Source organism: Rhinolophus ferrumequinum, chromosome 17, assembly GCF_004115265.2.
Source record: "Rhinolophus ferrumequinum isolate MPI-CBG mRhiFer1 chromosome 17, mRhiFer1_v1.p, whole genome shotgun sequence".
NCBI classification, from domain to species: domain Eukaryota; kingdom Metazoa; phylum Chordata; class Mammalia; order Chiroptera; family Rhinolophidae; genus Rhinolophus; species Rhinolophus ferrumequinum.
In genome coordinates, this window is record NC_046300.1 from 23,304,792 (window position 1) to 23,318,347 (window position 13,556).

Consider the following 13,556-nt stretch of genomic DNA (forward strand, 5'->3'; position numbering starts at 1 on the left):
CTTTTTGCTTTTTACTTTGTATGTTTTTGAAGTTTATCGATATTGTAGGATGTATCAGTATTTTGTTCCTTTTTATTACTGAATAGTATTCCATGATAGACATTTGGGTTGTTTGCCTATTATTGATAATTCTGCTACAAACATTTACATATAAGGCTCTTTGTGGACATATGTTTTCATTTCTCTTGGGTAGATTCCTAGGAGTGGAACTACTGAGTTGTATGGTAAGTTTATGTTTAATGTTTTAAGAAATTGCCAAGCTGTTTTCCAAAGTTGCCTCACTGTTTTATATTCTCACCAGCAGTGTGTGAAGGTTCCAATTTTTTGATATTTTCACCCACACTTGTTGTCTTTTTTATTACAGCCATTTTAGTGGATGTTAAGTAGTATCTCATTGTGTATTTAATTTGCATTTTCCTAGTAACCCAACTGATTTTTAAACCTGCTGGTTATACATGCTGAGTGTTCCTATAGAAATAACTTCCTATTAATCCTTTCTATATTTTTATACTCTTGACATTCCAAAAGCAGAATCCAAACAGCAAGGACAGTTTTTCAAAATCATAGGACTTCAGAATGTTAGAAGCATTATGTTTCCAATCTTACAACTTTATCTAGGTTGAAAACATGTGATTCTGAAGTATGATTTGCTTAAAATAAGCATTCACCAGTTTTTACACAGCTATGCTAAATGTATGCTTTTATGTAATACGTGAGTATTTTGAGGATGTGTATGAAATTGTTAAGGACTGTTCATCAATACTTTTATCACTGTAGAAATTATTGCCCATTGTGTACGGGACCATGTATTTATTTAAAATAATTATCATTTGAGATTATTTCATTGCAATTACAAAAATAATATAATTGTATTAGATCATGATAAAAAAATGAGTTATTTTTTAAACTAAACTTAGAAGACATCCTGTTAGTCTGGTCTATATGTAATCTTTATAAGAGAAGAAATCTGTTTGTACAGAAGATTTAAATGTCCAATTTCTTGCTTATGAACCTACTATTTTCTGAGAATTCTGAAGTTAAACCATACGTCGTGTATATGTGTATAATATTTCAATATTTCTTATAAACATGCACATGTTCATTTAATAAAGGTCTAGAAAGCCGTACACAGACATCTTAGTCATAATGTACTATAAGTGGTGAAATTATAGGTGATTTCATGTTTTTTATAGAGTTCAGTATTTCCCAAAGAACTTTTTTTTTTAATTTTATTGGGGAATATTGGGGAACAGTGTGTTTCTCCAGGGCCCATCAGCTCCAAGTCGTCGTCCTTCAATCTAGTTGTGGAGGGCGCAGCCTACTGGCCTATGTGAGAATCGAAACGGCAACCCTGTTTTTCAGAGCTAACCAACTGACCCATCCAACCTACCCTCCTGAAATATTTTTTGCAACATTTACTACTTTTATAAATAGAAAAAAGGGGTTTCTTTGTAAGATACAAGTTTAATGAAGTCACAAGTTGATTAAAACTATCATTAAAAATTTATTAAACAGAACTTTTGTGTTTAAAAACAGGTTCCAAATTTAAAAGCCACAAAGTAAAGGGTTCATTAAGGTAGAGGGAAGACTAGTGGACTTGGCAAGCATTGGTCCTTTACTAAAGGAGTGATTGCTAATCCACCTTCCATTGATTGTATCACATGATTTGACAAAATATTCACCTTGTACTTTTTTTCTTATAAAGTTTTAAATATATCTCACATTAGAAACCAAAATAGTTAGAATTCAAGTATGATTAGTGAAGGAAAAACTCTTTTTTTATCTGAAACATACAGATTTCACATTTTAAACTTCCATTTGTACTCCAAATAACTTTAGCTCTCAAGCAATTAACTACTGCCTTGTTTATGTACATGGTTACTCAGCTGCTATAATCGCCATGCAATCAGCAAACTTCTATTTTTATGACTTAGTTTTCTTGGAGTTGTGCCAATGAATATGTAAAGAAATAGGCAAGAACATAAACTTTATTGTTCAAGGTCATTTGAGTGCCATTAAAGCCACAATGCATGAGGTAATTTCCAGATTGAAAAGTATTAAATTGAAAATCAAAATTCTCTGGATGAGGTCATACCCTCTCAGTAAATGAAAATAATGCATTTAAGAAAAAAGATTGCACTGTAAATGCCTCATTTTTATAATAATTCTTTCAAATAAAAACGGAGACTTTTTTTTATGTTTCTATATCAATTCTGGTGAAGGAGCCTATTCCTCCCTGTTGTGAATACCTGGGTTTCTTATCACCAAATCTTCATCGGGTTTCTTTAGTCATCTGTGGCACTCATCCCTTCTATTCCTGGAGAAAACGTGTCTGCTCTTAATAAAGGCCAGTCCCTCTTCTCTGCCTGTGTCTCCTTTCCTCTATTCACCAGGGATCTCACATGGACTGTGCCCAGTCTTGAACCTCCTCGTTTCTTGGGAATTCTCATTGGCATTTAAAACTTGCTTTAAGCCCAGTTTTCAGAAGGTTGGACCATTGGCATCAGAATAATTTGGACGTGCAGATTCCAGGACATACCCTAGGCCAACTGAACCAGAAAGGAAGAGGGGGAACTTGGGAATCTGTTTTTCACAAGCAGATTAATGTTTAAGAACTTTTTCTGTAAGCTCTCTTGTCTTATAAACAAGTGAGCACACAAATATCCCTGAATCCTGTATGTCCTGTATCTCTCACTTCCTCTTTATAGCAAGTTTTAAGGAGTCCCCAGTACTCATTACTGCATCTTCTCATTTACTTGTCTAGTGGATCCCCATACTTTAATTATATGCCCTATGAGTAAAATGTTTTTGAGCATATCCTCTCAATCTATTTTTGTTTATAAATTATATACATGTACTATTATGGCAATATACTGTGTACATGGAAAAACAATGTAAAGAGCTAAAAGTGAATATTTTTCATTTAAAAAATGTGTTAACAATGTATCATTTAATGACTGTGGATATGAATCTATATTCTAAATAGTCTTGATAATGTTGAATTTAGGGGACTAACTTTGTCAGATCTCAGTAGATTGTGATTTTTTTTTCCTACATTAAAATCTAGCTGCTCAAGGGCTCATACTAAAACAGTGAAAGATGTGTTAGCCCTGCTGTTTTCTTGTTTACACGTGTTTGCATTGTTAGTATTAGCCTCTGTGCCTAGAGGTCTTTGTAATCTTTTTAAGACCAGGTGGGAGAGTTAATTTAGTTAAAACTTCATAACATCATCTGTAAATCCACCTAACCAGGCACATTTAAACTGTAAAACTTTGTAACATTATGAGAGTAAAGTAGGAGTGAGCATGTCAGATTTAACCCCTCTACTTTGCCGTACATGTCAGATTTAACCCCTCTACTTTGCCGTACATGTCAGATTTAACCCCTCTACTTTGCCGTACTTTCTTCCCTCAGGAAAGCTTCTGTAACCTGAGAGGAAGTCCCTGTTAATCCGAATATTAAATGTTATTGTAACTTAGTTGTTTTTCTTTTTGGACAAAAATAATATTTTCTGTCCACATGCCAGTGGACCGTTTTGAACAGCTCCTTTGGTGCCTTTAGCCCACTTTGGGGCACCATCTTCACATCTAAGTCTTTTACTACCAGTTTTCCTTATTAACACTGTTACGAAATTTCTATTGAGATCATCAACAATGCTGCTGAATTTCATGGGCTTTTTTTCAGTTCATTGTTATTTGACCACACATAGCTTTTAGATCAGTTGATCATTTTCTGGTTTTTCTCCTACTGTAAGTGATTTGACCCAGTTGCTCATATCAAAAAATCTGTGGATCATTCCTGTGAGTTTTTTAACTTTTCTAACTGCCCCCTAATCCTACAGTTCAGTCACCAAGACTTGTTGACGCTACTTCCTAAATTCTTTTTATATCCATTCACTTTTCTACCACAATATAACCACCATAGTTCAAGCCACCAGTTCTCTCAGAGTTCTGCAGCTATCCTCATTTGGTCTTCTCATTCCTGCTTTCTTCACACAACTAGACTGATATTCTGAAAACACAAGTCTGATCGGTTTACTCTCTTCCTTAAATCTCTTTAGCAGCTTCCCACTACAGTGGAAGGAGATAAGAAAGATCTAGTTGCTTACCAACCCAACTTCATTCTCAGCCTTTTCCTCCCCGTTTTTCCCCTTAATTCTCTATGCTCTAGACAACCAGATCTTCTCTCTGCACCTTCACAGTATTAATGTCCTAAGCATATCTCCTATGTACGCGTACACATTCCCCAGCTACCTACATGCGGTTCCTGCTAACAGGAATGGCCTTTCCTTCCTTTTCTACTAGCTGCCTCTCATCGTTCATATTTTAACACAAATATCATTTATTCAGGGAATTCTAGGTTCAGAACCCTGTTATACAATCTCACTATCCTCTGTATTTGCTTTATAACTCTTATCATTCCTATGAATAAATTGTCTAACTTACCATTTTGTCCCCAGTATCTAGCAAATAATAAAGGCTCATTAAATATTTGAGTAAATGACCACTGTTGTATCACTATTTGTTTCTGTATCCATAGATAACTTACTCTGTGAGGATAATGTCATTGTCTCTTTTGGTACCCACTATTTTTCCAGTGTGTAACACATACACACACATTTAGACACAGTCAAGTATTAGACTTAAATGGTGGTTCTGTCATTCTTTTCTTAATGCCTTTTCCCTCCCAGACAATAAAGTGATCATATCTGTCTTGTGCACCCATCCCCAGTGCTTAACATAGTGTCTGACATTAAAGTAACTATTGGGTCATGGTTTTTATCTTTTTTAATTAATCTGTACCCTTTAATACACACATTTAACCCATTCATATTTATTGAATTGCTAACATGTTTGAACTTATTTCTGACATTTTATTTTATATTGTCTATGTCCTTGCTTTCTTGTTTCTTTTTGTTTTTCTATTTTTGTTTTGTTTGGGTGGACCTTTGCTAGAAGCAACTATTCTGAGCTTGAAAATTCGTCTTTCTTTTTAGGAGTCTAAGCATCATCCCTCACTGTTCAGAGGCACATTCTTTGTTCACAAGGAGTTGATGGGATGGAGGGTTGGGGGCAGAATGTCTAGCTGTTTCTTCTGCACGGCCCATCTAGTCTCCCTAATGCTTGGCTTGTTCCAAGGCCTCTTTCTGCTCTGTGGACCCTGTGGCTCCTCTGCCTTTGGAATTATTTTGAGACTTTTTATTTAGTTTTTATAACCACTCTGGAGGGCACATTGCTGTGGTTTCTTCCTTTTGTATCTGCCTTTCCTCTTTAAGAGTACTTCTCCTTTGCTAATGCTATTTGGAGGGTTTTTTTAATTTTTTTAAATTATGTTATTTACTGAGATTGGAAGTGGAAAGGACTGTCAGATGCATTGATCAGAGCACGGTCTTGATCCACACTTGTGGTCAAGAATTCAGCAAATCGCTGTTTAAATATACGAGTATTCTCAGTTATGTAGTAATATAGTCAGAGGAAAAAAAATAGATATATCTTAGACTGTGACACAGGTATGGCTATCTCCTAGTACTAATTTTGTAAAGGTTTTGAGCATAATTCTTTTAGTAAATTCATATATTCCTCTTTATGAAATCACAAAACCAGTGTTTTTTTAATTTTTTTTTTATTATATGTTATTTTTGTAGTATATGTATGGAGAAAAACTAATTTTAATATTTTTTTCTATTAGGCTATTGCTGATTCAGTCATTTTCCAAGTTCTTCGGTCCAACATGCAGCATGTGCTGGTCTATGAGAACCTTGCACTCCAGGAGAAAGCATTGGCTTGTATCCCAGTTCAAGAGCTAAAAAGGAGATCACAAGAAAAGTTATCTAGAGCTAGAAAATTGGATAAAGGTAGTGGCTTTATATAACCATTCATTGCTAAATATGCATCATTACTAAATGAACAGACACAGTAAATGGTGCCTTTTGCTGTATGTGTTATAAATATTTATCATATTTCCATTTGGATTTTCAAGGAGTACAATAATTTTATTGTATATACCTAAATGGATATATCTGTTAATTTTTTTATTAAACTTTTTTTATTCAAGTATGTATTTGCAGTTTAATCATAATTATTGGTATGTGATGGTTTTTAGGAGTAGTAGAACTTGAGTCCATGAAATATATTATGGCATTATTGTTGAATTTTAATGTGCATCTGATAGAAGCCATGTTCAAAATTAATTTATACGATTGGACCATTGACTCACTTTGGTTAATAGAGAGACCGTATTTCCTTATTAAGTATGTCAGTTTTGAAGCCAACTGCTTGGGTATAAATTGAGCTCTGCTACTTATTGTGCATCACTGAGCAAGTAATTTAATCTCTATGCCTCAGTTTCTTCATTTGAAAATAGTAATGATAATTTTAAGAAAGAAAGGCAATGGTACATATAAATGGCCCAGAACAGTGCCATGTTCACCTACTAATAATTATATGTTGTTGTCACTAATGGTCTTAGGATTTCAGTTGTCAAATTTTTCCAGATTTAGCATTTTTACGTAATTGTTTTTCATCTGTTAAGTCATTTCTTTCTTTTTTAAAAAAACATTTATTTATTTTTAAGTGTGTTTTTCCAGGACCCATCAGCTCCAAGTCAAGTAGTTGTTTCAATCTAGTTGTAGAGGGTGCAGCTCACAGCGGCCCATGCGAGTATCAAACTAGCAACCTCGTGCTATGAGCACCGTGCTCTAACCAACTGAGCTAACAAGCTGTCCCAAGTCATTTCTTAATATTGTATTTTCTATGGGATTCTTTCATTTCTTTTCAATTTTTTTTTTTTTTGGTGGTTGCCCTAGTTTGCAACAAACCCTTTTAACTAATCTAAGTCCAGCTTCAAAAACACTATACTGCTAGATACCATCTCACCCCTGTCATAATGGCAATCGTCAACAAATCAACCAACAAGTATTGGCGAGGATATGGAGAAAAGGGAACCCTCGTGCACTGTTGGTGGGATTGCAAATTGGTGCAACCACTGTGGAAAGCAGTATGGAGGTTCCTCAGAAAAATTAGAAATAGAACTACCTTAAGAGCCAGGAATTCCACTCCTGGTTATTTATCCAAAGAAATCCAAAACACTATTTCGAGAAAGTATATGCAGCCCTATGTTTATTGCAGCATTATTTACAATAGCCAAGATATGGAAACAACTGAAATGCCCATCAGTAGACGATTGGATAAAGAAGTTGTGGTCCATATATATTATACAATGAATGAAAAAGAATGAAATCTTACCATTTGAAACAATATGGATAGATTTAGAGGATGTTCTGCTAAGTGAAATAAGTCAGACTGAGAAAGACAGATACCATATAATCTCACTTATATGTGGAATCTAAAGAACAGAATAAAGGAGCAAACGAAACAGAGACAGACTCATAGGTACAGAGAGCAATCTGATAATTGCTACTATGTTTCCTCGAAAACAAGACCTACCCCAAAAGTAAGCCCCAGTCAAGATCGTCAGCCGGACGGACACATTTAGTACGTTATGACGATGTTCTAGAAGAAGGTGACATGACTGTATTTGAATAAATGGAGATTGATGTACATGAAAAAATAAGACATCCCCTGAAAATACGCCCTAATGCGTCTTTTGGAGCAAAAATTAATATGAGATCCGGTCTTATTTTCGGGGAAATACGGTAGATGGGAGGAGGGTTGGGGGATGGGTGAGAAAAAGGTAAAAGGATTAGGAAGTACAACTTGGTAGTTACAACATAGTCAAAGGGATGTGAAATACAGTGTGGGAAATATAGTGGATAATGTTGTAAAGACTATATAGGGTGTCAGATGGTAACTGGACTTTTGGGGGAAATCATTTCATAGATTGTATAAATGCCTAACCACTATGCTATATACCTGAAACTAATATAATATTGAATGTCAGTGATGTGTGTGTGTGTGTGTGTGTGTGTGTGTGTTTGTGTGTCACAGGATGTGAAATACAGCATAGGGAATACAGTCAATGGTATTATAATAGCTATATATAATGTCAGAAGGCTGGTAGACTTGTTGGGGTTATCACTTTGTAAGGCATCTGAATGTCTAATCATTATGTTGTTTTGTACACTTGAAACAAATAAGTAAAATCTTCCTAGCCTAAAAAAAAAAACAACTATACTGCTTCATGTATAGTGCAGATGTCTTTTAATAGAATTGTCCCAATTCTTCTTTCTCATCCCTTATAACATTGCTGTCATTTATTTCACTTATCCATATGCTATAATCACCCAATATAAATGGTCCCCAACTTAACAATGGTTTGACTTACAAGTTTTTTACTTTATGATGGTGCGGAAGCAATACACAATTCAGTAGAAACCTTACTTAAAATTTTGGATTTTGATCTTTTTCCAGTCTAGTGAAATGTAGTATGACACTCTCGTGATGCTGGATAGCAGCAGTGAGATAGCTTTGCCTCTCATTAGCCTGAGATAGGCGAATGTAAGTGTCTGAGCATGTTTAAAGTAGGCTAGGCTAAGCTATGGTGTTCAGTAGGTTAAGTATATTAAATGCATTTTCAACTTAGCATGTTTTCAGCTTATAATGCGTTTTTTCAGAATGTAACCGTGTCGTTAGTCAAGGAGCATCTGTATATTGCTATTGTTATTAAACAGTTAACTTTTTACATCAAATAAGAATAAGAAAACTAAAAGATTTTATTTACTTCCACTTTCTCCTCCTACAACACTCTTCCTTTATGTAGATTCGAGTTTCTGACCTATGTAATTTCTTTCTTCCTGAAGAACTTTTAAAATTTATTTTCAGGGTAGGTCTGGTAGAGTTGAATTCCCTTGGTTTTTCTTTGCCTGAGAAAGTGTTTGTTTTTCTTTCACATTTGAAGGATAACAGAGGTGGAATATAGAATTCTAGGTTGGTGGGGTTTTTTCTTTCAAAGACAGTTTAACTGTTTTACTCCACTCTCTTGCCTGCACAGTCTATGACCACAAGTCTAATGTAATTCCTGTCCTTATTTCTCTATATGTGAGGTTTCCCCCACACTCATGCCCCATCTCCAGCTTCATTCAAGATTTTCTCTTTGTATTTGGTTCTTTGCACTTTGAATGTAATATGCCTAGGTGTGGCTTTTTGGTATTTTTCTTGGTGTTTTCTGAGCTTCCTGAATCTGTGGTTTGGTGTCTTACTAATTTTGGAAAATTCTTGGCCATTATTACATCAACTATTTCTTCTGCCCCCTTTTTCTCTTTTCCTTCTGGTATTCCAAAGTGAAAGTATTCCATTTTACTTTCATTTATCTCTGTGACTCAGTTTCCCACAGGTGTTAGTTATTCTGGATGTTCTGTTCTTTTTCCCCTCATTCTTTTTTTTTTCCTCTTTGATTTTCAGTTTGGGAAGTTTCTATTGTTCTAATCTTCAAGCTCATTGATTCTTTCCTTGGCTGTATCCAGTCTACTGATGAGCCCATGAACAGCATTCTTCATTTCTGTTATAGTGTTTTTGATTTCTAGCATTTCCTTTAGATATTTTTTAGTTTCCATCCCTCTGCTTACATTATCCATCTGTTCTTGTATGTTGTCTTTTTTCATTACAGCCCCTACCATATTAATCATAGTTATTTAAAATTTCCTGTTAATTCCAAAATCTGTGCCGTATCTTAATGGTTCTGATGCTTGCTGTATCTCTTCAGACTATTTTTTCTTGCTTTTCAGCACACCTTGTAATTTTTTGCTAAAAGGTAGACATGATGTAATGCATAACAGGAACTGGTAAACAGGCCTGGTAAACAGGCCTTCTGTATAAGATTTATGTTGTCTTTGGGCTTCCCTAAAAACTTCCCTTTAAAGTCTGCATCCTGCAGATCTTTTAGGTGTAATCCACTGTTTTTATACTGGAGGCCTGTTGGTGTGGTGGTAAGGAAAGGGGAAGAGAAGTATTCTGTAATCTTCTGATTACATCTCAGTGTTTAGCGGGCCTGTGAACTTCACAAGTCTTAACTTTTTTCCCCCATATGTGAAATAGGAAGGCTAGAGGGGGGTGAAGTCAGGGAAGTGTCCTTTCCCCACTTCAGATAAGGCTCTGGTAAAATCTCTTTCCCTGGAGAGTAGATCTTAATCGTGGATGCTCTGGCTGTTCTTTTCAACTCACTCTTCCCCTCTCCTTACCACATCCATAAGGGGGTGTTTTTTTTGGTTCTTCACCATGAGAACCTGGTGGATTCTTGGAAAAATCCACAAAAGAGTTAGGGATCCCCTCCCAAAGCTGCATTTCTTACTCGCAAGCTAGTCCATACTCAGTCTAGAGCAGTTGGTCAAGGTGTCAGCAGGGCCGCACTCCCTCCGGAGGCTCTGGGGGAGAATCTTTTCCTTGCCGCTTTCAGCTTTTGGTGGCTGCCTGCAATCTTTCGCTGATGACTGCATCACTTCAGTCTTATAGACTAGCATCTTCAGATCTCTTTCTACTCTGCCTTCATATCGCCTTCTCCTCCATGTGTGTAAAATTTCACTCTGCTTCCCTCTTATAAGGAGACGTGGTTTGATTGCATTTAGGGCTCACCCAGATAATTCAGGAGAATCTGCACATCTCAAAATCCATAACTTCAAAATATCTGCAAAGACCTTTTTTTTTTTTTTGCCATCTATGGTAACATTCACAATCTCTAGGAGTTAGCATGTAGGTATCTTTTGGGGGGGGCTATTCTTCCCCCAAAGTGGACCACAGTGGGCCAGCTGAAAGAACAACAGTAGAGACTTTGAATTGTACTCTGAATGAGATGGAAACCCATTGCAGGGTTTGAATGACATAATCTACCATTTTTACAAAGATCACTGGCTGCTGTAGGGACTCCTAAAGAGAAAGAGGATAGCAGTGCTGTATTTCTAAAAGTTCGTTTTTAATCTAACATTCATGAATATCTTCTTATTGGAAAACTTTCACATTATACAGGAAAAGCTAAACTCTCCCTGCCAATCATTCCTAGTCCTCTTTCATAGGTAGCAGCTGTTATCATGTGATGTGTTCCTTTTCATCTCTTTTTCTGTGTACACTCATTTACAGTTATCTGTATTAAAAAAAAAAAGTTTAAGTTGTGTGGGTTTACAGAAAATTTATCCCATGTATCTTTAGCTTCTTGGTGTTTTTTCATTTACTAGTATGTCTTATATATCTTCTTAACTCTCCATAGTGTTCTATAGTATGCATTTGCTATTATTTGTACAGTTCCCTATTGAACGGCATTGAATTGTTGGTTTTTTGTTGGTTTTTTTGTTTGTTTGTTGTTGTACCATTTTTCTCTATTCTGAATGCTGCTGCAGTGAAGATTCTTGTAAAGCATGCTTCCTGGTGTCCATGCACAAATGTTTCTCTAACATAGATATAAAAGTGCCATGGATATGTGATACTGTTATACTGTAATCGATCCTGCCAAACAAATTGCCTTCCACTTTATACCAGAAGTGTCTGAGAGTATTGGTTTCCAATTAATAAAATTACTGAATTTCTTTCATGGACTTTTTTAATTTTTCCAGTGGGTTTGTTAATATTCTTACTGATTTGTGGAAGTTCTTTATATATTCTGGATACTTCTCTTTTCTTTGTTAGACATGTTATGTTTTGTTCTCCCAGTGTTCTTTGTTTTATTTCACTTAGTGTATATTTTGAAATGCAAAGTTATAAATTTTAATATAAGAAAATTTAATTTTTTCTTTATTTTACGGTTTCTGTCTCACTTAAAGCCTTCTCTACTCCAAAGTCAGAAACATATTCTTTTGTAACTTTTATTACTTTTATTGTATTTCCTCTATATTTATGTTTATGTATGTAAGGATGAATGAAGTACAGTAGGAATCTGATATTTTGATAGCTACTTGTCCCAATATCATTCATTGAACAGTCCATTCTTTTATAACTACTTTGAAAGGCTAATTTTATTAAATACTGTGTGTCACTTAGAAATCTGTCTTTCAGGACTTTCTTTTGTTTCATTGATCTGTCTACACCAATATCACGGTATTCTAATTATTAGAATTTTGTTATGTGTTTTGATATGTAGTAGACAAATTTATCTCATGATTCTTATTCAGAGTTGTGTTGACTATTTTGTGCATTTTTTTCTTTCACAGGAATTTTGCAGTTAGCATGTAAAATTTTATGAAAAGTTATTTTATAATTTTAATTAAGATTGCATTAAATTACAGATTAATGTGGAGAATTAACAGCTTTGGAATTTTGAGTTTTCTCATCCAGGAAAATAATATATATTTGGTCTTTTTATAGTCTCTGTAGTTTTTTCCTATAGTTTTTATTTTGAAATATATCAAACGACAATAGTATAATATATCAAACACCTATGATCATCAAATTTTATTAGATCTTAACATTATGCCATATATTTCCTTCATATATCATTTTTAAATAATAAAACATTAAATGTGGAGATGAGAGCCCCTGTCTAGGTCTCCTAGATATCCCGCCCCTTCCTTCTTTCCAAAGATACCACACTCTTGAATATGTTCAAGAAAAATCTTTATTGATAAAGTGGATATAATATTATATGTCATGCTTACTTGCTAGGGTTGTTATATACAGTGTAGACATGGCCGTGTTTTTATGTGTATCCATGGGTGGATTATGTATAGTTTAAGCGCTAATAGGATAATTTTTTTAAGTGTCTGGAATTTTGTGATTATCTCATATTTACTTGCACATCAACCTGATAACAGATTTAATATAGTCATTTGAAAGTGTTCTCAAAATTAGACTTTTTTTCTCACCGCCCATGTGTTTTCTGGATCAATTCCAAACTGACCATAGTTTTCTGAGAGATGCTGTGTTCAGCTTACATGTTAATGTGTAATGTCAGTTAGAGGGTACAGAGTGGTCAACATCCTGTTGTTCTAAATGTGCAGTGTATTATGTTACTGTGTTTCCGCCTGGGTCACAACATACTGACAGTTCTTGCATCAATATTTGTGCAAACTTTCCTGTATTTTCATGCAGTTCTATTAATATTTGAGAATAAAATATGTGGATTTTTTTAGTTTTTGTCATCTTTAGCTCTTACTTGGTTCTGTTTTAACTTCTCAGGTACTAATATAAGTGATGAGGATTTTCTTTTGCTGGAGCTTTTACACTGGTTTAAGGAAGAATTTTTTCAATGGGTGAATGACATTTTGTGCAGCAAATGTGGTGGTCATACTAAGTCTAGAGGTGAAGCATTGTTTCCCAATGATGATGAGCTGAAGTGGGGTGCAAACAGAGTAGAAGATCATTATTGTGATGCATGCCAGTTCAGCAATCGATTCCCGAGGTGGGTACCCACTGGACAATACAGTCAAAGTAATCTCTTAATAAAATGGTTAGAAGAGAATTTTTATTAAATGAACTTTTTGTCTTCATTTTGATTATTAAGAATATATTCCTCTAGGACAGGGGTCGGCAAGCTGTGGCTGGCAGGCTAAATCCAGCCCACATCCTATTTTTGTAAATAAAGTTTTATTGTGATACACCCATGCTGATTCATTTATGAATAGTCTATTAGTGTTTCTACATTACAGTGGCAGAGTTGAGTACTGGCAGCAGAGATCA

At 35.0% G+C, this 13,556-nt stretch overlaps 1 protein-coding gene across 2 annotated transcripts in view; it reads left to right on the forward strand.

Moving 5' to 3' along the window:
- The window catches only part of NGLY1 (N-glycanase 1), a 50,827-nt gene that overhangs the window by 15,611 nt on the left and 21,660 nt on the right, over positions 1-13,556 (forward strand). For both annotated transcript variants that reach the window (XM_033132487.1, XM_033132488.1), the window contains exons 4-5: positions 5,689-5,854; positions 13,056-13,278. In XM_033132487.1, coding sequence (XP_032988378.1) covers positions 5,689-5,854; positions 13,056-13,278 — 389 coding nt within the window. The remainder of the gene's footprint in view (positions 1-5,688; positions 5,855-13,055; positions 13,279-13,556) is intronic.